At 45.9% G+C, this 24093-nt stretch overlaps 1 protein-coding gene across 1 annotated transcript; it reads left to right on the forward strand.

The window, feature by feature from the left end:
• Positions 1-9883: 9883 nt before the first annotated feature.
• Positions 9884-16370, forward strand: LOC119652887 (N-acetylneuraminate lyase-like). The gene is made up of 5 exons (XM_038057254.1): positions 9884-10147; positions 10225-10301; positions 15379-15693; positions 15760-16071; positions 16138-16370. Exons 1-5 carry the CDS (start codon positions 10080-10082, stop codon positions 16230-16232), a joined length of 867 nt encoding a protein of 288 aa, XP_037913182.1. The 5' UTR covers positions 9884-10079; the 3' UTR covers positions 16233-16370.
• The last annotated feature ends 7723 nt before the right edge of the window (positions 16371-24093 follow it).

The following is a 24093-nucleotide window of genomic DNA, read 5'->3' on the forward strand; positions in this document are numbered from 1 at the left end:
AAAAAAAAACTCTTTTCCAATTTAAGATTGAGGGTTTTATTGAAGAGTAGCGTATTTTAGGGTTGAAAAGCTGACACCGGTAAGTTTACCACTGAAACCACCGAGTACGATTGTCTAATCATGCTAGCAAATTAAGCAATTAAGGATGCAAGACAAGGATCTCGATTTGTTGATTTAACGTCAAACAACTGGCGTGGAACTTTGCAAAGCCGTTTCCTATGAGACCATCGCACCTCAACATCGGCCATTGATTGCCGTCCTGCAAATTAAACCACCGATAAAACAGCATGAGGAACGCACTGACCCGCGGCGCAAGAAGAAATGATCTCACCCACACGATTACCAACCATTACGAATGTGGAAGACTCGTGGAACCAAATGAAAAACACGATCCACAAAGCGGCCTCTGCAACCCTCAGGGTCACCAAACCGGGTAAGCGGTACATCAACCGAGATACTTGGCTTTGGAATGATGATGTTGAAATGAAAGTTCGTGAAAAGAAACGCCTCTACCACCAATTTCTCGACGATAAAACGCTTGCTAATTGGCAAATTTATAAAAATGCCAACCCGAAGCAAAGAAAGCGATCGCTGTCACCCGAGCGGACCATTACAAAAATCTTTACGATAAGCTTGACACTCGGGATGGTGAGAGAGATCGGTATCTACTTTCTTTTTTTTTGGGTAGGGTAGATGAATGCATTCACGCACACAGTGTTGGACTCCCGATTCGGTACGTGGTCGGACTACCAACTAAACACCTCCCCATCTTTAGCCTGGAACCATTTGTCACATTACTTCGGGCTAGTCCCGGAACTCTCCCGCCTTGCGAAGCATTCAAATCAGGGAATTCCTTTCACCAACGGAAGGGGAAAGGAGGCTCCTCCACCGGTCGAGTTCTATCTTCTTAGCAGCGAGAAGGGCTCGAACGTAATGGGCAACACCGCTCCACCTGTCAGCAGTCCTCAGCATCTCTTCGACAATGTTGTCTGGAGAGAGATCCCCTGTGTTTAAATAGAGTTGCTGACGAACCCCATCCCACCTTCCACAAGAAAAAAAAAAGTATGGTGGGCATCGTCCACAACTCCATTGCAAAACACACAATCCGGAGAACGCGCCTTCCCAATCTTGTGCAGGTAAGACTGAAAACTTCCATGCCCACTTAAAAATTAGGTAAGGAAATAGTCAGTCTCACCATGCTTCCGATTCAGTCACGCAAATAAGTTGCCGATGAGCCGCGCAGTCCATCTGCTTCTAGTTTCATTTTGCCACGAGAGCGGCCACTAGTCGAGAGTGCGTTGCCGTTCTTCGCGAGCAACCACCTCCCTTGGCTCATCTCCCTTGCGCTTGTATATAGCTTGACGCTCCCTAGCAACAAGGGCAACGGGGATCACTCCCGCGATCACCATCACGGCCGGTTCAGAGACAATGCGGTACGCAGACGCCACCTGAAAAGCTCCCCATCTCTGTACCTGTACGAGGCGTTTACCATATACCTCCTTGCCAAGAACGCCAGCCCATACATCTGCGCCGTAGAGCAGGACAGACTGCGTTGAACTCATTAGTAGACGTCGCCTGGTAGACGTAGGACTCCGAATGTTTGCCATTAGCCTACTTAACGCCGAAACTCCAGCAGCCTTGTTCGCTGCTGCTTTGATTTGCTCAAAAAAGCTCATCTTTGAGTCAAGAGTCAACCCATGATACTTTACCGCTGATTTTGACTCGATTATCGACTCGCCGAACGATATGGGACGCAGGGTCGGAATTCTCTTTTTAGTCAGGATGACTACTTCGGTTTTTTCCAGTGCAAGATTGAAACCATGAGTAGTCATCCATCCGCTTACCCGTCGCATCAATATGCCGAGTCTGCTTTGCGCCTGTTCGACAGTGCGTCCAGCAACAAACGCTGCGACATCATCTGCATAGCCGACCAGGCGTGACTCTTCTGGCATGTGGACTTTAAGTAGACTGTCGTAGGTAGCGTTCCAGAGGTCCGGTCCTAGGAAGCCCGACGTGACCTCCATCCTCCTTTGACCCCATTGTGTTTCATAGCGCAGGGAGCGGTTCCTTAGATAGTCCCTCAATATCCGTAAGAGATAGTTCGGCACGTTGAAAGTATTGTCTAGTGTGCCTAAAATATATTTCCATGTTACGGAATTAAAGACGTTTCTGACGTCAAGTGTTACGAGCAGCACCACCCGCCGAGTTCGGTGGCTATATGCCTCTGCCCATCGAACGTCGTCGACGACTTGCATGACAGCATCAATTGTCGATCTCCCTGCTCTAAAACCAAACTGCCGGGGAGGTAAATCTCCGGCAGCGCGTATCGCTTCAGCGAGTCTACTTCTGATGAATTTTTCGAGCAACGAACGCAAAGAGAATATCAAACACTTCTATTGCGTTAATGACAAGAACGGTACTTTGCTTACCAACCATCGAGCCGCAAGAATACTTCGAGCAGATTTCAACTGAAGAATTTGCTCATCCTCCACTTCCACAATCATTGCCGACATTTGGACCAGTTCCACCTGTCAGCGCAACTATGATCCAAAGGCCTAATTAGGGCGATCAGACCCGAGTCTGCACGGGGACTCATCTGAAGTGGCAAATTGGTCACAAAACCTTACCAGGGGTATACTGGTACCATGGCAACCGGGATAGCCCCTGGACTCTCATACTTCGGGTGAATTCCCGTTGTATGTAAGTACAGCTCGGTTGCTTGCGGTTGGCCCCCTAGTGGGCGTTTCATGGTGGTTGTGGTTGTGCTCAAGCGAGAAGAGACTTTCGGGCCGCGGCGTCATGTTGCGTTTCAACACGGGTGCCGTACTCCTTAGTTCGGTAGAGATTTAGGTAATTCTTGCATCCACCAGTACGAATGCTAAGTCATGCACTTGGTACAGACTGATACCGTTGTTGCTTGTCTCAGCGGGGCTCTAATTGTAGTCTCGAAATCAATCCGTGTCTGAAGAGGACTGTAGGATTAAGTCTCCACCACAGGTACCTACGTTAAAACCCCAAGAACTTAACTGTCACCGCAACTGGTGCTCAAAGGTGGCGGCGAGGAAGACGGAGCAGCAACCCTGTCGGCTGAACCAAAACCAAGTGGCCGAGGAGAACCTCCATAGTGATGACACCGGGAAGCGCTGTATCGCATTGGCCTGCCAGCCGTGATTCAGTAGGCGAATGCTCCAAAGGCCTAATCAGGGCTATCAGACCCGAGTCTGCACAGGGACTCATCTGAAGTGGCAAGTGCATCACGAAACCTTACCAGGAGTATACGGGTACCATGGGAACCGGGATAGCTCCTGGACTCTCATACTTCAGGAGAACTCTTGTTGTATGTGCGTTCAGCTCGATTTTTTGCGGTTGGCCCCCTAATGGGAGCTTCATGGGGGTTGTGGTTGCGTTCAAACGAACAGAGACGGCGGGTCTCAGCGCGGTTTTGCGTTTCAACACGGGTGCCGCACTCCTTAGTTGGGTAAAGATTTTGGTAGATCTTACATCCATCAGTATGAATGCTGAGCCATGTACTCGGCATAGACAGGTACCGTCGTAGCTTGCAGCGGCGGGGCTCTGATTGTGGTCACAAAATCAATCCGTGTCTTAAGAAGACCGTGGGATTAAGTCTGCGAGGCAGGTCCTCACGTCAAACTCCCCGGACTGACTGTCAGCGCAACTAATGTCGAGGAAGCAATAAAACGAATGAAATCGGGGAAAGCCACAGGTCCTGACGACATCGCATCTGAGCTTTGGAAAGCGAAGAGCTGGGACCCAACACGGTGGCTCAGTCAATTCTTTAATCGGGTTATTCAGGAAGGAAGAACACCATCTGACTGGCAAGAAAGTACCACTGTTCCAATATGGAAAAAGAAAGGTAGCCCAGGAGAATATTTAAATTACCGTCCGATCCGGTTACTTTCCCATACCATGAAGATTTTTCAACGCATTCTTGACAACCGTATTCGCGAAATCGTTGAAATAACCGTGAATCAAACCGGATTTGTCAAAAACTGCGGAACTACTTACGCAATACACACTGGGCGGCTAATCACGGAGAAACACTGTGAGAAGCATCGCCCTCTTAACATTCCATTTCTGGGTCTAGAGAAAGGGTTTGACCATGGGCCACACGAACTCATCTGGTATGCTTTACAACAACACTTAGTGACAGAGGAACTCGTGCGCTTGGTTTGAACCAAGCGCACGAGTTCCTGATTGATTGATTGATTGCTCTACCACGATCCGAAAAGTAAAGTTCCAAGTATGGCGGATGCATCAAAACCCCTTTGGTCTCTGTTGGTGTTCATCAAGGAAACGCCCTCTCACCACTCCTCTTTGTTCTTGTTATGGACACCAACACTCAGGACATTCAACGGCCAGTGACCTATACACTGCTTTATGCAGATGGTGTTTTCCTAGCATCCAATAGCAAAAATGATCTCCAGCAATTTGTCCAAAAATGAAATGATCGCCTCATGCAACACGGTCTAAAACTGAATTTTTGACGACCGATCCCCATGAAACAGACACAATAGCTGTCAGCTACAGTGATCTGCCCAGAACTGAACGATTTAAATACCACGGGTTAACGCTATCAGCCAATAGGGAACTGCGTTATGAAATTGCTTCACGCATTAACGCAACCTGGATGAAGTGGCATTCCCCAACTGGTGTTCTTTGTGATCGTCGTATCAACGAATGTCTTAAATCGAAAATTTACCGCAATGTCGTCCGTCCTGTCACTCTCTATGGTTCTGAGTATTAGCCGACTATAAAAGACAATGAAGAGCGTCTTACGGTAATGGAGACGAAGATGTTGCGTTGGACTAGTGGCGTGACACGTTTTGACCACATCCAAAATGAGGATATCCGCTATCGTTACGGGGTTGCATCGATCGTGGAAAAATTGCGAGAGAAGCGTCTTCGATGGTATGGTCACGCAATTCGTGCCAACGAGAATTCACTTGCCAAGATTGGTCTAAACATCGAAGTCGATGGTAAACGACCAAAAGGCAGGCCAAAACAACGATGGCTTGATACGCTAGATGGAGATTTAAAAGCCTCGAGATTGCACCCAGATCAGGCATTTAATAGAGCCAAATGGCGAAAGCAATCACGACGAGCCGACCCCGCTTGTGAACGGGACAAAGGCTGAAGAAAAGAAGAACTGGCGTGAAACATTAAGGTGGACTATCATTCAAAAAACCATCTTTTTGAGAGGAAAAAAGAGTGCTTTTCAGCAAGAGGGAGTCCACTAAGGTAATAGTTTATAAGGAGATATGGGACCTCCATAAATCCAGGCTTGCGAAGGGGAGAGGGTGAAGATTCCCCTCAGGCGCGTCCGTTTTTAGAAGGCCCGGAAAGTAAATTCCAATGAAGAAAGGGTTATGCGGAGCCGGCATAATTTTCACCACAGACTTGTATAATTTTAACCCCGAATTCGATTTTTCGCCTAACTATCACCCCGGGCTTGAATTTTCTCTCTGTGGTCTTGCCTACATCACAGCTAGAATCAAAGAATATCTAAACCTCCACCATGTTGTGTACACGGTGATCCTGCTGGAAGTCGCAACAGAACTTATTTGCCACGTGGACATGCATAGACGACCTCTTTCGATTTTGTTTCAGATTAAGACTACATAATTCGGTAAGTCCTTACATGACCTACCCTCGAAGTCCGCCAAAAACCGTCTTTGGGGAGATGAACAGAATCGGGCAAGAAGTATGTTCATCCAATCGACAAGGATCTGTTTCAAGAAAACTATACACAAGAGGGGAACTCCCGCAGCATAGGGGCACGGAATCCTATTGTGCACCCTTCCAGTAGGGATGAGGTAAGTAAATGGTATTGGCGTGTCGATGTAACCTAGAGGATGTGTGTGTCTCTTCATTTTATCTGAACAGGAAACAGATGCATCCGAAGATTGATTTTGGATGCAGCGACTTATTTGCTCCTCACTTCCTAGGAGAGGAAACGATCTATTGCCGAAAATGATGTCCATGTTTGCTTCCACCAAGCTTCCCATAAAGGAATTTTGAAGGATCATTCGCTCAGTGATTCCATTGAGATCCATTACCATCAATCCGAAATGAATCTTTAAGGAAACTCCGTCCTTGGTTCCCGCTGGGCCATAAACTGTCTGTTGTTATGAGACATGTGCTCGTAACCACGTGGACGCACACCAATGCACAGGATCACATACACCGCACTAAAATCAGCCTTAATGCGCGGAATTTTGTTAGTCAAAGGGTACTATAGGTCCCAGGGCGAAACGTGGATTGGTGCCCACGATGGAGCATAAAACCTGGGAAACGTAGGTTTCTGAGTTAGCCAAAAAATGAAACCTGCTGTTATCGGCTTTGAAAACATAACCGAAAGGTTATGCACCCTGCGTTTGTGAGGCAAGTTTAGAAATATAAGCTTCATTAACGTTCACGCCCCTACAGAGGAGACTGCAGAGTCGGAGAAGGATACCTTCTACAAGGCAGTAGAACGAACCCTCGAAGCCTGTCCCAGATATGATATCAAAATCATACTTGGGGATTTTAACAGCCAAGTAGGGAAGGAGCCCGTATTCAGGCGATACGTTGGCTCTCATAGCTTATATCAAAATACAAATGATAACGGACTGCAGATTATCCAATTAGCAGTGTCATACGAAATGGTTGTTGAAAGCACCTGGTTTGCGCGGAAAACGGTCCACAGACATACCTGGGCTTCTCCAGACGGGACCACTTTCAATCAAATTGACCACGTGTTAATCAAATGCCGCCACCTCTCAGCGTTGATGAATGTCAAAACATATAGGAGGGCCAATATAGACTCGGACCACTATCTCGTTGGCATGGTGGAACACCACCCACAATCCCTTCTGACAATCAGGTAAGACTTAACATTGAAGCCATCCACAACACAGCCCTCCGTAACACCTATAATCGCGAAATAGATGCCACAATAACCGCTGTCAACAGAGACCCTGGAGATGAAGCATCAACAAATGATCTTCACAGTCACCTGCAGAACGTTATCATAAATACGGCCTCAAACATACTTGTAAGCTAGCAATGGAACGGAAGAATGCTGCATACTGAGTAATATTGCATTCTCCGCGCACGCGCGGAGATTTATCACAAACTCCGGCGAGCGGAGAAGCAACTTGACAGACGGAACAAGGAACCCTGGGAGAACCAACAGGTCTGTGAACTCGAAAAATACAGGCAGTAACCGCATCAGGCACGGAAATTTTACCAACAAGTCAATAGGATGAAGCCACACACACCTCGATGCTCATCCTGCCGAAAATAAGAGGGAAATCTGATTTCCGACAGAATGGGCATATTGGAGCGATGGGTTGAGTAGGTAGGCGCTTTGGTGCGCCGTTTTGATGCCACAAACTCCTAACACCGTGACTGTTGTTATGGGAGCAGGGAGGCCGAGTCGAGCCGGCTCGGATCTTCAGAGCCAGCCCATAGCATTCACGAAGGAAAGCAGCTTTCCGACCCTGCAGCTAGAAATCTCTCTGAGGTCCCCAAAGAATGGTTTATCCAGAGTCCGCAGCCTGGCTCTAGCCAGAGCTGGGCAGTCGCAGAGAAAGTGCATGAGGGTTTCCCTTCCTTCTCTGCAGCTTTGGCAATGCGAGTTGTAAGGTATGCCGAGCCTAGCGGCATGGTCCCTTATGGGCCAATGCCCCCTGCATACCCCCGTAATCTTGAATGCATTTGCACGCGTCTGGCACAGCAGCTCTCGTGATCGGGCTATGTTATAAGCGGGCCAAATTCTCCTTGACTTGGAACAGCTTGTAAGCCTTCGCCATCTCATGGCCGCGGCATTATGCCATCTGGGCCTGCTGACTTGTATACGGCGAAGCTATTTATAGCCCAGCCGATCCTATCCTCGGTAATAACCGATTTGATAGTCTCGCACGGCTGGGGTTGCCGCAAACCCTCCAAGCAAGGTTCGGACTCACAGTCCTCCTCGCTGGAGGGAAAATGCATTTGAGCCAGCAGCTCCAAGGTTTCGCTAGAAGATTCCATCCAGGAGCCTTCCAACTTTTTAAGGAAGAATGGGTTCTTATGTTCCTTGGACAGAATCTTACTGAGCCTCGCGGATTCACTAGTGCTTTCGATGTTCTGACAATAGTCCATCCAAGACCGCCTCTTGGCGGTCTGATGGCCGAATTGTACTTCTTCAGGCAGTCCTTGTATGGCTGCTAGTATTTTTGCCTGTAGCATACGTTGAAGATTTTTCTAGTCAGCTGGCAGGGTATTTTTGCTGTACTTATTAGGGCACGAGACTTTAAAGGCGGTATCAAATGCCTTCTCCAGAGCCCCGACCTTTGACTCCAGTTCGCCTGTCGTGCCAATCCTACCAATTTGCGCACCGGAGAGTTTGTTCTTAATTACCTGACCAAACTTTCTCCAGTCGATCCTCCTGGGGTCTCTAAAGGTCTTGGAGACCTCTGCGGCGAGATCTAGACTGAAGAGTATCCAACTGAAGAGAAGGATCTCTGGTCAGACACTCTCCAGTCCTCCACCCTAAGAATCCCATTGTCGGTTATTAGGGTGATATCAAGGACCTCCTCCCAAGCGTCACAGTTCTCCGAGCAGGGGAAATGGAAGGTTGGTGTACTGCCCCTGTTATACACCGATAGATTCGAAGTAATAATAAAATCAAAGAATGACTCACTTCTTTCGTTGATTTCGGAGCTGCCCCAAAGCGTATGCCTTGTATTCGCGTCGCAGCCTATCAGCAGATTGGCTTTCTTTGTTGTTATAGTGTTCGTCAGATGTTGTAGTTCTTCTGGCGGAGCTGATCGGTCATCAGCCATGGAAGCCGAGGAAATATACACGTTCTCTGCCCCCACCTGCTCCAGCTTGACCACAACTAGGTCACTGGAACTCAAGTCCGGGCACAGGAAAACGTGCAGACTCTTCCTCGCAAGAATACATGCTCTAGGTCTATCCTGATCAGCATCTCCTGTGCTGTGGAATAAATTAAAATATTTGCTTTGGAGCCCTTTGATGGTTCGGTCGTTTCCGACCCAAGGCTCCTGTATTAATGCGATGTCGATGTCTTCCTCTAAGAGGAAGACGAGCAGATTAGCCGAGGCGCACTTCGAGTGCTGCAGATTTATGTGCATTACCATCAGCATGATCTGCTTGCGTGGGGGGTTTGTCAGCCCCCGTCGGACCGTCGATCGTCATCTCCTCCAACAGCGGCGGCGTTGATTGGGTCTAGGTTGTCGGTTTTGCAGAGCGGAACACTTTTACTTTGGTAATCCTGACTCCGAACCACATTTTATAATCGGCCTTTTTCACTGCCTCCTGGACCTGGGCGCAAAACCGGGATGTTTGGTGTTCCTTATTAAAGCGGGCCTAGACCGGATACCGGTTGTTGCGCCGTTAATGATAATGATAATGACCCCCAGTAAATATTGTGCAATAGTACTTCTGGCAACATGCGCCACAAGGAATGCTGGTGTAAAACTTACATTTATTAAGAAAATGCCAAAACCCTTCAGTCCTGACACTCCTATCTTCCGATTTCCACCTTCCTTTCTTAATGAAAATTTCCATAAACTTATTTATGAACCGAATATATATAGAAGTGATAGAGGTTATCTCTCAGTACCCATAAACCTTGTTCAATGCCAAACAAACGCCAGATTCAGATAACAGAATACCCGCGGAAAATACGTAACTATAATATCTGCAATCGAATTGTTTAATGAGTGAATTAGCAAAAAAAGATTAAAAATATTAATTCCATCTCTTTTATTAAGTGCATTCACTGGACTCCCCTCTCATTTCGAGATAAACGACTGGCATTAGATTAGCAACGCCAACCAACCAAAGTAGCCACCATGATTTCGTCGGCATGCGCTGCTCAGCTGCTCCCGAACGATGATATGATAATCAAGAAAACGTCTTCCAAACGAGCCAACTAAGTCATCACAATCACCGTCTTAGGGAAACCAGTTTGCTCTGAATAGTCAAAAAGACTGGGTGACATCAAACTCGAAACTCGCGTGGAAAATCTCCTCAACTGGAACTAGCCAAGTGCGGATTCCACTAGAAAAATGTCCAACGTATCGTTCAACTTCAAGGGCCTCATGGCCCCCGTTTTCACTGGATTCAACAATGACGAGTGAGTCTTATCGAAAAAGATAATTGTATCTTTTGCTGTGTTTTGACGGGAAAAGCTGATCAAAATATTTACTTTAGCGTGCGAAGCTTAAATGTTGACAACATCGACGAGTATGCCGCATTTCTGAAGGAGAGACATGTCGATGGGGTACTGGGTAAGCAAAGTATTTTTATTTATAGTTTAGAGAAAGTATCTTTAGTACGTCTTGCTCTGCACAAGAGTCAGAACTTTCGTTTTAATTCCTGTCGTATCGCTCCGAACAATTCGCTCCTATGGCTGCACAGTTGAACAAAAAGATTGAAAAATCTTGTCGACCAGATAATGTGCACTTAAAATTATGATAACGCATATATCACTGATAACAGCTCAGTAATTATCTGTAGAGTAGATAGAATTGCTAAACCGTGTAGGATGTTTCGCGCACTTTTATTAAATTCTTGACAAGAGCCAAGCGTCCAGGGTGAGTGTTCCCACCGGAATGGCATAGAAACAATATACTTGGCGGTGAAACGGGGGCTCGTTTGCCAAAAAAGATTAGAATGGAAAATTTTCTGCTTGATGGCTAGACATGCCAAGATATAGATAGTGTTCCATTTATTATTTAGCAACTTTATCTAAATATTGAGTCCAGTAACCAAGGCGAATACTGTGAATAATTTTGAAAATCCAGTCCTGACGATTCCTTAGACATTTTCGAGTTTAATTCTAGAAGAAATCATGGCTGCAAAAAACCGAGGGGGCCTGACTTGCCTAACAAATAAAATATCATCAATTCGTGTAAGAAAATTGCAATATTTACCAAAATATTCTAACCATAAAAACGACATTGGGCAGAAAATTACATGAATAAGGATAGGATAATCTTTAAACAGATAACAGGGCATATGGGGGCTTTCCCTCCAGTGAAGTCTTCCCCAAGCAAATCGTTCGCATCAATCATATCCTTCTAACTGTCCTCAGTTGGCCTGGTGGGCGCTCTCCTGAACTCTTTTAGGCAGCCACGCAGTTGGCTGTGTATCTTCTCGAAGCCCCTAGTAAAGGCTCCTTCGCCGGAAGCATGCGATCTCGTTGTTCCACCAGTAGTTGAATTGCTTACTAGAGAGCACAATACGGCCTTCCGCTCCGCATCTCCTGTATTACTTGAACTTATCATTTGAACTGGTGCTCACCTTCACAATATGACCGAAGCCAAAGCAGCTAAAAAATCGCTAAAGTATTCCTTGTCCCCCAAGCCAACACATAACCCGACCTATTCTTACTATCCCTGCTAGGTAGGCTCACGATGGCGATTTATGTTCCTCCTTCGTGGTAATATCATTTATGTCCTTGCAGACTATAATGATCCCCGGATTCCTGTTGTAATGACTTCCGATTTTGGCTGAATGTCTCCTTTCTGAAACCGTTTAATGCGGCTACATTATCTGCCAAATTGGTAAGTTCAGGGTCTAGCTCCACTCTCCCGAGAATAGCAGCCTGTGATCCTTCAACTCGTTTAGAAATGATGATAACCTCCAGTCATATCTTCCTTCGAAAAAGGAAATTTTTCGTGATCCCACCTTTCTCCTAAAAGGTTCACTCCCTCCTGGAACCGCAGCTAAGTAAGTTTCATTGAGAGCTTCAGTGGTTCTCCTCACCTCCCCCACTTTTTTGGGAGTCGAGCCCTTTCTCTTCGGGGTTTGCTAGCCTGCTGATTTGTTCAACCATTTAACTTATTACTCTTACTGTAGATGGATTGCATAATGCATCTATGTCGATCTTCACGTAATTCTTCCTCTGGCCTAATTAAGATTATCGCAAAGACGTATCCGAGTTGAAGGGTTCAGATATACCTACTACTTCAGGCACTGCTTTATTGCGGAGGCACAAATGGATACCTGCTACTTTTCAACTGATACGTATGTCACCTCTATATCCTCTATTTGCTTCAGAACCATTGGCGAAGTTAATGACAACTAATATAACCACTGTCGAAAATATCATTCCCATCTTTCTCTTATATTGTTGTCATGGATCCAAGAAGACTTCAATTCTCTGTAGCTCTGTAGTCCTCTTCCAAACATATTACTCTCTTGTTTCCAGCTCACAATGCAATGAATTCGTGTTCCATCTTACAATTATAAATATAAGTGCTACACCCACTCGTTGAGAAATCCTGAAAATCCCACTTTTCCTGAGAATGGGGAAGTGGACGAACTTTAAAATTCCAAAGAAGGGCACCTGTTTTGAATGCAACAATTAGGGGGGGGGGGGGCTGTGTGCTCCCTACCGTCGCAAGGAGAATATCTAAAATAATCCTGCAACGCATAAAGGGACATATCGAAGGCTTGATCGGCAGAGAGGAGACATTATCCCTATCTTTGAATTATAAGCCTGGTGACATCTGAAGCATAGCTTCATTGCCATGCTCTCTAAACCGATGCTTAATCCAGCCTATTCTTACTCTTCCTGGTAGGCTAATGATGGCGATTTGTGTTCCACCGGAAGCGATAAGGTCAAATTGCTTCTCCAAGGCATTGCGAACCTTCTCCTTCATGGTGATCTCATCTACATATATCTTTCTTACCTATCGTGATCTTCGGCTTTCTAGTCCTTATGTCAGTTTCTTCCAAATTGGTGAGTTAGGTGTCTACCTTCACTCTCCTGAGAATGATTCTTTGCTTCGTTTGGAGGTGGTAATAACTTCGGTCGTATCATCCTCCTGGATAGCTGCCACATATCCAGGCTTCATACAACCTCCTTGAGTTCCACACCCTCTCTCCAGAGTTACGTTTACGTAAATTTCGCCGGCTGCTCCACCCATCCTCAATACCTGCTCTACATTTTGAGAGTTAAGCCTTTTTTCTATTCGGGGTTGGCTTGCCTGTTGACTCGTTATACCCTCGCCCCTGGGGAGAGACAAGTACACAACTCGTGAAGGCGGCTATCATCGACCGCTTCAAGAAATCACCGCACGCGCAGCTGCACAAGCTGTTATGAATGTCAAGCTCGAGGACAAATGCCCCAATCAGCGTGGTATGGGTTCTTTGGCTGGCACCCGCGTCAGTGATGTCCTACGCATTAAGTTGCTCAATTTACTGCCGTAGCAGAGAAGTTGCTCATAAAAAATCAGACTTTGGTGGAGCTCACATCAGCAAGTGTACACACAACTATCAACAGGCTATGTCTCACCAAGTTCGTTACCAGATCAAACCATTGTAGAGTTCGCTGCTCTTCGTGTGGCCATCGCGCAAGCCTACGAGTTTGACACGCGAGCTATTACAAAAACGCTGCTCACAATAACGCCAAACATGAGTGCCTCCGTTCTGTAAAGTCTAGCGCGGATCCAAGGACTAGTTATTGGCATCATATAAAATTCAGGCACCTCGGAAACCTAAAGCCGCCGGCGTTGTACTCGGCGACCAAGGCCGACACTTCCCCGGAGAGCCGTCTATACGTGTCCGATCAGAGCACAGCAGCCCGTTTCCTGGGACCTTGCTCCATGCTTTTCAACATTCCAAAGTAACTCGTCACCAGGCCACATAATAAACAAAGTCTCGTTCTGCAGGCAGCCAATGGGATGTCCACCTTCGCAACTCAGCGTCTTACTTTGGACATCGACCTACGCCAAACATTCAACTAGCCATTTATGACTTACAACACCGTCGCCTCGTCGACAGCCTCATCAGCCTTTCCACAATCTACATGCTCGACCCGGCTCCACAAGTTGATACCATCAGCACCGTCTCATCTAGATCGAAACCTTGCGACCTTTCGAAGGAAAAATATAGACAAATTATCGGCAAGTCCTCCCAGGCTGTTGTTCTGCCAGAAGAAATAGCAACCTTTCCTGATCTGCCCATTCCCCACCAGATCATCACCAACGAACTATCGATTTTTAGACGGCCTCGACAGCTTGCGACTTCCTATTCAATTACAGACAACTAAATTTGATCACCCGCCGGAGCGTACCCACTAAATATAAAAGAGGATCTGCTCAAGGAAAGGGGCTTGATATTATTGGTCATCAACCTGTAACCAACCTTCTGCCAAATTCCGGCCGCACCCGAGGGCGTTTATTAAACAACCAAGAGGACTAAGGAACGCAGTTAAAACACTGCAGTTAACTTTAAACTACCTCTTCAAAAGAATAGATTTCGTCCACAGCTATCAAGATGACATGCTGGTTCCCTCCAACAATCAAAAGGAAAATCATCATTACCTCGAGGAACTTATTTCGCTCCTATAGGCAACCAAGCTCAAGGTCAACTGGGAATTCTTGAGGTATCAACGAGGCCCAGTCGAAAGATGAAGACCTACCGCGCCTTAGCGCCAGCCCTCGCCTCAAGTTTCACCGACTCGAATTGGACGACCACGCAGCCTATTACACGGACTTCAACAGCACGATCAAGCCATTTTTATCGGTTTCACTTCGACGCCAGGCCGGACCACCAAGTTCCCTAGAAAATATTTACGCTGGGTCACGCGATGAGTGCTACGCCGACTCTCAAAGATACTCCACTACAACAAAACAGAGTTTGGTAATTTCAATGCATCAATGCCATCAAGAAACTGTTGGAGCAGCCGAATACCATCCCACATCGACGGATAAGACAATTCGACGCCCGCACGTCTGTCATAAATGATAACTAAGTCGGAAGGACTTTCTCTACGGACCACTTGAAGCGTGCTTATCATGACTGGACAGACGCCCCATTCTCGCAGGTTCCATCATCTCAGCCGCCACTAATCTGTAGCCCTTGGATCTACAGTTCACAACGTCGCGAGCCCCAAGAGGAGAGTCGCATGTTGACTCCCTTCGCTCTAAGCGAAGGTCGTTCAGGAGGGAATAGCTGTAGCGCCGCCAACACTCCCACCGCCAACTCAGTAAGCATTGGACCCGCACCAGATTTTCGCTTGCAATTCAATGGTAGCGACCCTCGAAACTAATCACCTATCCTTTCACTCCTTAAGAAAATGCATTTTCTGGACCACTTTTTCCAAGAATTAATATGACCACAAGGATATCGCTACAGCGACTCTAGAAAATATACATCTTCTCTTGGGGAGTAAGATAAAGTAACTAGCCATAGGTAAGCCAACTATCGAATTCCGTTGGCTGACTTTCCTAATAAACCTTCACAAGCACTCGTGGGTCTAAGGACGAAACTCCACCTAAACTTAGACTCAAATATCAAATACCAAAAAAACCAAGATAAAACTTTCAATATTTCTCTCTTATTTTTCTATTGCAGTCAACGGAACAACCGGCGAAGGTACCGTCATGTCAGTAGCCGAACGAAAGAAAGTTGCCGAAGCATGGTCCGTCGCATCCAAGAAACACAACCTCACCCTCATGGTTCAAGTGGGAGGAGCTCCACTTTGTGATGTTTATGAACTCGCTGCACATGCCGAAAGCCTTAAAGTTGATGCCATTCTCTGCCTTCCCGAGCTATACTTCAAACCAAGGACTGCCCAGGACCTAGTCAATTACCTGAAACAAGTGGGCCGTTATTGCAGTAACACTCCGTTGCTATATTACCACATCCCCATGTTTTCAGGTGTCCAAAGTAAGTTTTATTATCTTTTTTATTGTCCTTAAGCTTCTCAACTCAATCAGGATCTTTCCTTTTCAGTCTACATGCCAGTTTTCTGCGACCTTGCCGAAAGTGAAATTCCAAACTTCGTCGGAATCAAATACACTTCAGGGGACCTGGCTGAAGGTGTGGATTGTCTGAAGCAAGGAAGGAGTATCTTCCTAGGCGCTGACACAATCCTCGTAGGAGCGGTAGCCCTTGGGTTCGATTCAGCCATTATGACTAGCTTGAACATATGCCCAGAATTGGCTATAGAAATTATGGATCATATGAAGAAAAGTGAAGTCTCCCAGGCTGCCATTGTCCAAGCTAAACTTTCAGCAAAAGTCAAGGAGATTTTGGCAGTTGGAGGTAGGATTTATCCCTTTGGTATGAGTGCTTTATTTCTCGGCATAACCATGACCATTTCTTTTTCAGGAGGAGACTGGGTACCATCAATGAAACTCGCGTTCAATAAAAAACTGAGTTCAAATATAAATGTTGGACCCGTTCGTTTCCCATCGGGTCAATGAAGTGATAGCAAAGGTCCTTAAGGCGATGATTGATTGCCAATCAAACCGAGAGAAATCAAAGCCGAAAATCACTGAAATTTCCTGTATTGAGTTTTGAAGTTGAAATCGTGAATAAATTCGAATCGTGCAAATAATAAAGCTTGTAAACAATCCTCATCACAATTCCCGGCCTATCCCCAGCCGTACGTTCCTGATTCCGTATCTGATTTACAATTGAGGGAAATATGATTATTCAACGGTCATTCCCTTCGGATATCGAGCGAAATGGACACTGGGATCATTTTCAATCATAAATGATGCTCGCTTCAAGGTGTCCATTATTATCCACTCGCATGAAGTGAACTAACATTGCATGCGTTCCTATTGCATGATTGGACACTCAATTTGAATACCAAGTTAGGTGACTACGTATGGGCCATGGGGGCCATTGTGCTTATATTACTCGGATACCATCACCTTATCTGGAGCTGAAATGGGGATACAAACTCAGGATATTGGCAATGGAGCTGTAAACACGCTCCTCTGATTGATTCATGGCAATGTAATATGCGATGCTTTGGTGAGCTGTAATTGGGATGTTGCCCCCGGAGTAGAAAACAGGACGAAAGGATATTGAACTGGATTCCGCTGAACATCCAGAGATTGACAAAGTTAGAATTAATGAAATTGGGTTCATCTGAACTCGATAATTTTATCGTATTTACACAATTCTTCACTTCATAAATTAAGTCTTTGAACCAGAAATAGGTGATCATTTTTGGGACATGTGAAGTGAAGAGCTAGGAACCCAAATGATCAAATTCGACGCTGGACCACGTAGAGAATGCCTCGGCTACCTTCACCCTTCCTTGGCATTCTTTGGCCTTAAAATGGGGGAAGCCTCTTACTGAAATCGAACCACTCGTTTCATGACAAATCATTTATTAAGCTTCCAATAACACCCCCGTCGCATCTACCCACCTTCTATTCGGTAAACTTCCAAAAAAAGATTTATCCATTTAGATTTTCCTCCAGATATCTCACAACAACAAAAAGGTAAGGTTAATGATCATTTTTGAAATAATCGAAACTTTACTAGTTATTGTTGAAAATATTTAAATGGATTTCAGTGTTTCAGGAGGAGAGAGGGTTCTCTGATTAGCATTGTCAGAAAAGAATAAAACTGATCTTTTGAAAATTAATATTTTATAATAAGGAATGTTTGGATGGAAAGTTGGAAATTGAAAGAATCGTAATGCAAATGTTGAAGAAAGCTATCCAGGAGGAAAATTAAATTTGCTGCATACAAGCAAATGAATCTTCTCGTCAGCTTTTCCAAGGACAAAGCAAACGAAGTAATACACAGGTTGCGAAGCCACAGACACTACAGGGCAGCTGGCTTTCCGAGATCTACTCGAGCAAAGACAGCTTAAGACCAAGCTAGTGATTCAGGCCCTGACGTCTTTTGTGTGATCAAAACCCAGATTACGGCCGACTATGTCTTCCAACTCGTATTGAACTATTACAACTCTAACGACGACTTTTGTTTTCATGACCTTGCGTACCACCTAGCCGTGCTACTTAGATTGAAAAGCAATTAAATTGGGTCCAGAAATGGAAACTTCGAAAGGGAATCAAGGACAACTATTTCACTAATTTTTCGGGCGCGGGACCTACGATGTGAGCCCATCAGATCGACATACAAGCGCTGAAAGCCGGATGGCTTGAGTAAGAGCTTCTGATATCTTACGCGTTTGCAGTCATAGATGTAGTCCTAAATTACCCTACCCCTCAAAATCCTCCCTGCTTGTCGTAAGAGGAGACTAGAAGGGATAGAAATTTGTGGGCTAGCAACCTGCAAACTTTGAAACTTTATTGCTATGGAAAAGTCAACAACGTCTCTAATAGGGACTGACGTCATGACTACGACCTTTTGCTATCGTAGACCGCTTATGATTAGTTTCTGAAATGTACGCACGCTCTTCGCCAATTAAAATGAGGGTCCTTAAAATGCTCGTACTACCAAAATTGAGCGGGAATTCCAACGACATAAGCTGGATATGCTGGGATCAAGCGAAGTAAGATGTTGGGATTCAGAAGAGTACTCCTCCCCTCGTGCAGCAATGTGCTTCTGTGCTCTGGAAAGCTGTGCAAGTGGTAGCAGACGTGAATCTGGTGTCGAGTTACTGCTGACGGCTACAGCAAGGCGCGTTCTTTTGACCTGGAAGCTGGTTTCGGACAAAGCTGTAACTACACGATTCCCATCGACGTTAAGGAGCATCGCAATTGCAAATAGATCATCAACTTCACGATCAGCAGTAGATTTAAGAACTGTGTTCTGGATGTTCCTAACAAGAGAGGCGCTAACATCGGCCTCGAAAAGGATCAACATCTTACGTTCGCTTGCATGTTGCGTATGCGCTTCTCGCAGGGTTGGGGAGCTGCGACCCCATAAGTTCAACATCCACCGTTTATATGACCCAACTGTGGGAGAGCCATCTTGCAAATCGGACGGCAAATATACTGAGTAACCCACCTGAGAATATCGATGAGTAATTTGGCCGTCATTAAAAGTGCTCTTTTCTAAGGTGCTACACAGGTCACTAGCCACGTCCCGAAAGAATTTCACAAGATCTGGCTGATTTCAGAATCGTGAAAACGGGTTATCAAAAAACATCTCGAAAGCTTGATTGACAGAGAGCTGGCCGTATTGCACTCCAGATCCTGCTGCATTGACCACACTGCGGATCATTTGGAGCACCTGCTCTTCATAGATTTCGAGAAAGCTTTCGATAGCGTAAACAGAGAGTGTAACACAGTGAATTCCACTGTAACTCAAAATATTCAAGCCTTCGTCAGCACCTGTCTACCTCGAAAGAAGAACTCAGTCGACGCACAGGCACTGTGGTCTGCACTCAAATGCACTGTGATCGGAAGGTGGAAGTAGTATTGGATAGGTCACACATAAAGGGGAGACGACAATGGCATCGCGGGCTATGGACTCCACTCTCCCAAGATGAGTGGGTCACCCCAAGGGCGCGTAGGGGTGGTTGGCGCGCTATAGCCCACCAACGGGGGGGGGGGGGGGGGGAATGGCACTTAAAGGATGATCGTGGGCGTTCAAATCCTAGAAAATCCAAAGCTTTCAAGCCTGTTACTCATATAACTCACCTCCTGAAACATGATTAGTTCATTGGTATACCAACCCACCACATACCTGCAGATCACGGAGTTTGTTGGAATTCTCCTTAATGCGCTCAATCAATTGCAAACCGTCCGCAATCTGAAAATGAGAAACGGATCAAAGTTCACCTTCCCGTTTCTCTACATAACTTCCACCTCCGCTGGTGAGCACATGCGAAATAGAGAATCCATCACTGGATATGAACCCTTAATCCCTAAAGCCTCAATGCACATCTGGCCAGTCCACCGTTTCAGGCTGACAAATTCAACAACCATTTGAACGTAGCATGGTCAGTTACCACTTTGAAAATTGTGTCTTCTATATACGCCCAAAACATCCTTGTTCATCCTTGTTGAGCCATCCGAACACTGAGCCATCATGGAGTTGCTGGAGAGAAAACATGGAAAGATCAATTATAATCGAACCCAGTTCCTCACCGGCCATCTAGGAAACCGTGAATGCCTATATAGGTTTAAATTAGAAACCCCATCTGATTGTCCAAACTGCTATAGGGGATGAGGAGCACGCAGTGCAAGTATTCTTCCAATGCCCAGGTTCATAGAAGAAAGGAGGAACTTAGAGGAAACTCTAGGTGAAATGCTATCACCGGAAAATTTTGCCCGGGGGATGGTAGCTTACAAATTTGCAACAAAACTTTAAAAACGATAAAACCAAAAATTTCATGACTTTTGGCTTTGCATGGGCTACCTGGTGTATATTTTTAAAGATGGTATGTCCGCTGAGCTGGGTAGTATAGGTCCCAGGGCGAAACGTGGATTGGTACCCACGATGGAGCATAAAACCTAGGAAATGCCTGCTGAACCAACACCAACAGCTCTACTACCAAACCCTATATCCACCTCCACGTGATGACCGCTGGGAGCTCTTTCGTAACGAAAAGCTGTAGACGGAGAAAGATGAAGGCGAGTCTCCCGCGCCTAAAAACGGGACAAATTGTACCAACTGGTCCTCCAGGTTGGGGGTTGGGTAGGGCTAACAACCCTACACGGAAAACAACTTGTTACAAAGCCACAACAGGAGCCTCGGACTGGACGGATAACACAACGACGAACCCGACAACGACAACGGATCAACGATTTTCTCATGGAACGTGCGCTCCCTGTACAGAGATGAAGCTGATGAGCAGCTAGCCGATACCCTGTCCCAATATAGGGCTGATATAACAGCGTTACAAGAGATGCGATGGACAGGGACCGGTTTCCTGGAGAAGAGCCGCTACACCATATATTATAGCGGTCATGCAGTAAACCATGTGCTCGGAGTAGGTTTCTTAGTCAGCCAAAAAATTAAACCTGCTGTTATCGGCTTTGAAAACATAAGTGAACGGCTATGCACTCTGCGATTGCGAGGCAAGTTTAGAAATATAAGCCTCATAAACGTTCACGCCTCTACAGAGGAGACTGCAGTCCTTCTACGAGGCAGTAGAACGAACCCTCGAAGCCTGTCCCAGAGATGATATTAAAATCATACTTGGGGATTTTAACAGCCAAGTAGGGAAGGAGCCCGTATTCAGGTGATACGTTGGCTCCCATAGCTTACACGAAAAAACAAATGATAACGGACTGCGGATTATTCAATTAGCAGGCTCACACGAAATGGTTGTTGGAAGTACCTAGTTTGCGCGGAAAGCGGTTCACAAACATACGTGGGCCTCTCCAGACGGGGCCACTTTCAACCAAATTGACCACGTTTTGATCGAACGTCGCCACTTCTCAGCCTTGATGAATGTCAGAACATATAGGGGCCAACATAGACTCGGATCACTATCTCGTTGGTATGGTGCTCCGAGCGCGAATAACAATACCACCTAGAATCCCCTCTGACAATCAGGTGAGAGTGAACACTGAAACCATCCACAACACAACCCTCGGCGACACCTATAAGAGGGAAATGGATGCCGCAATAACCGCAGTCAACAGAGGACCTGGAGATGAAGCATCAACAATTGATCTTCACAATCACCTGAAGAACGTTATCATGAATACGGCCACAAATATACTTGGCCCCAGCCGCAAAAGGAGTCGGAACGGCTGGTTTGACGATAAATGTAAGCTAGCAACGGAACGGAAGAATGCTGCATACCGAGTAATGTTGCACGCGCAGAGACTTATCACGAACTTCGTCGAACGGAGAAGCGACTTCACAGACGGAAAAAGGAAGCCTGGGAGAACCACAAGTCTGTCAACTAGAAAAGTACAGGGAGCAACCGCACCAGGCGCGAAAGTTTTACCAACAAGTCAGCAGAATGAAGCCTTATACACCTCGATGCTCATCCTGCCGAGACAAAGAGGGAAATCTGATTTCCGACAGAATGGGCATATTAGAGCGATGGGTTGAGTACTTTGATGAGCTACTGAACAACCAGAACATCGGCGAGTTGGAGGTCCGGCCAAGTGAAGACGATGGACAAATACCGCCACCACCAACTTTAGGAGAAACAGTCCGTGCAATTCATCGGCTAAAAAATCATAAGTCGCCAGGAGCCGATGGAATTACAGCTGAACTGGTTAAATATGGAGGCGACCAGTTACACCAAGTGGTTCATCAACTTGTGCTGAAGGTATGGGACAGCGAATCAATGCCTAACGATTGGCAACGAAGCATTATCTGTCTCATACATAAAAAGGGAAATATCACACAGTGCAGCAATTATCGAGGTATCACGCTGCTGAGTACCATCTATAAGATATTCTCTACTATCTTGCTAGGCCGGATAGCCCCATACTCCCAGAACATCATTAGCGTATACCAAAGAGGCTTCACTCCAGGCAAATCAGTAACAGATCAGATTTTCTCTCCGCGGCAAGCGATGGAAAAACTGTTGGAATATGGACAACAGTTGCACCATCGACTTTAAAGCCGCCTATGATAGCATAGCCAGGGTAAAACTGTACAGACTGACTAGGCTGACCCTGACCAATGTGCGAGGTCAGATAAAAGCAGCAGGATCACTCTCAAGAACATTCGACATCAACAACGCTCTACGACAAGGGGATGCCCTATCATGCGTCCCCTTTAACCTGGCCCTCGAGAAAGTGATCCGTGATGCTGAGGTAAATGCAAGAGGTACGATCCTCTTCAAGTCCACCCAACTACTGGCCTATGCTGACGATATCGACATCATGGGAAGAACCACCCGAGATGTACAAACTGCCTTCATCCAGATCGAGCAGGCGGCGATTGGCGCGAGATCTTGGGCTACGCATCAATGAAGGCAAGACAAAATATATGGTGGAAATGTCAGCATCGAAGACGAATCAACCAACAACATTAAACTGCACTGGTCAAACACAAACACGAAGAAGAATAAGGATAGGAGAATACAACTTTGAGACCGTTGACAATTTCTCCTATCTAGGGTCGAAAATCACAACCGATAACAGCTACGATGATGAAATTCGCGCACGGTTGTTGGTAGCCAACAGAGCCTATTTCAGCTTACAAAGACTGTTCCGCTCGAAACGTCTCACCATAGGGTCAAAGCTCTTACTGTACAAGACTATGATCTTGTCAGTCCTCATGTATTCCTCGCAAACTTGGGTTGCGAACTCTTGGCCGCGTTCGAGAGAACAATCCTTCGAAGAATTTTTGGCCCCCTACATGAGGATGGACGATACCGTAGCCTACACAATGACGAAATCTATGAGCGATACCATGGCCGTCCGATTGTGGATAAAATCCGGCTCAATAGGTTACGGTGGGCGGGTCACTTAATCCGTATGGATGAGGATGATCCCACCCGGAAAGTCTATAAGGGCAATATCTATGGTAGAAAAAGAAGACGAGGCAGACTCCGCCTGAGATGGAGCAATGGCGTAGGTCAGGACGCCAGACAGCTTTTGGGGATATCGAATTGGTGGACCTCGGCGCAAAACCGGGATGTGTGGAGTTCCTTATTAAGGCAGGCCTAGACCGGATACCGGTTGTTGCGCCGTTGATGATGATGATGTCCGCTGAGCCTCAAAGCATCGAATTAGAGAAAATGCTTAACCACTTGCTTCCACGTACCTAACACGGAAAAGACAACACGTGGGTTCGCAAATATAATGGATAGATTGCAACTGCATAGACTGGCTAGATATGTCAAACATATCATGATGAAGGCTCATCCTGCAAAATAATGTACTGTGAAACATCCTGGAAAAAATCCATCTGCTGGTGGAACAGTAATCTTCCTCATGTTTGATCCACTTATCACCAAGCCAGGGAGATAAAAAGTGGGACTGATCAGACAGGAACACATTGACCCCAACGAAGCTTGAATAAACTTAAAGTTGACTATCCAACAAAACAGGGCAGGTAAGTAGATAAAAGGGGTCGTTCCGCGAACCAAATAACCATTAACGCAGTAGTGAGCCGCTTTGATCCTTAACTCTTTGAGGTCTACATCTCTCAACTCTTCGAAGCCACCGAAAAAGATCTAGTTTTAGCTATAGGTGACCTTAAAAAAGGTGGGTCACCGGAAATTCAGAAGCTTGTGTTATAAGCGAAGCTGAGTCTGGCGGTATATGCATAATATTATCAACAAATAGGATCAATTCGAAGATGGTCCAAAGGCGGATGCTGGATTATTTAATTATTTGATCTCATGATTAGCAAATCACCTGTCGTTTGACTTGTGCTTCAGAGTTGATTACGGCGAAAAGTCCGTTAAACAACTATGTCCATTGTTGATGC

The sequence above is a fragment of the Hermetia illucens genome, chromosome 3 (genome assembly GCF_905115235.1).
Source record: "Hermetia illucens chromosome 3, iHerIll2.2.curated.20191125, whole genome shotgun sequence".
NCBI lineage: Eukaryota > Metazoa > Arthropoda > Insecta > Diptera > Stratiomyidae > Hermetia > Hermetia illucens.

Excerpts from the sequence above, each read along its gene's own strand:
- LOC119652887 (XM_038057254.1), top strand. The coding sequence starts at position 10,080 with ATGTCCAACGTATCGTTCAACTTCAAGGGCCTCATGGCCCCCGTTTTC. Across the intron at positions 10,148-10,224 it reads ACTGGATTCAACAATGACGA|CGTGCGAAGCTTAAATGTTG; the intron begins GTGAGTCTTATC and ends TATTTACTTTAG. Across the intron at positions 16,072-16,137 it reads GGAGATTTTGGCAGTTGGAG|GAGGAGACTGGGTACCATCA; the intron begins GTAGGATTTATC and ends TTTCTTTTTCAG.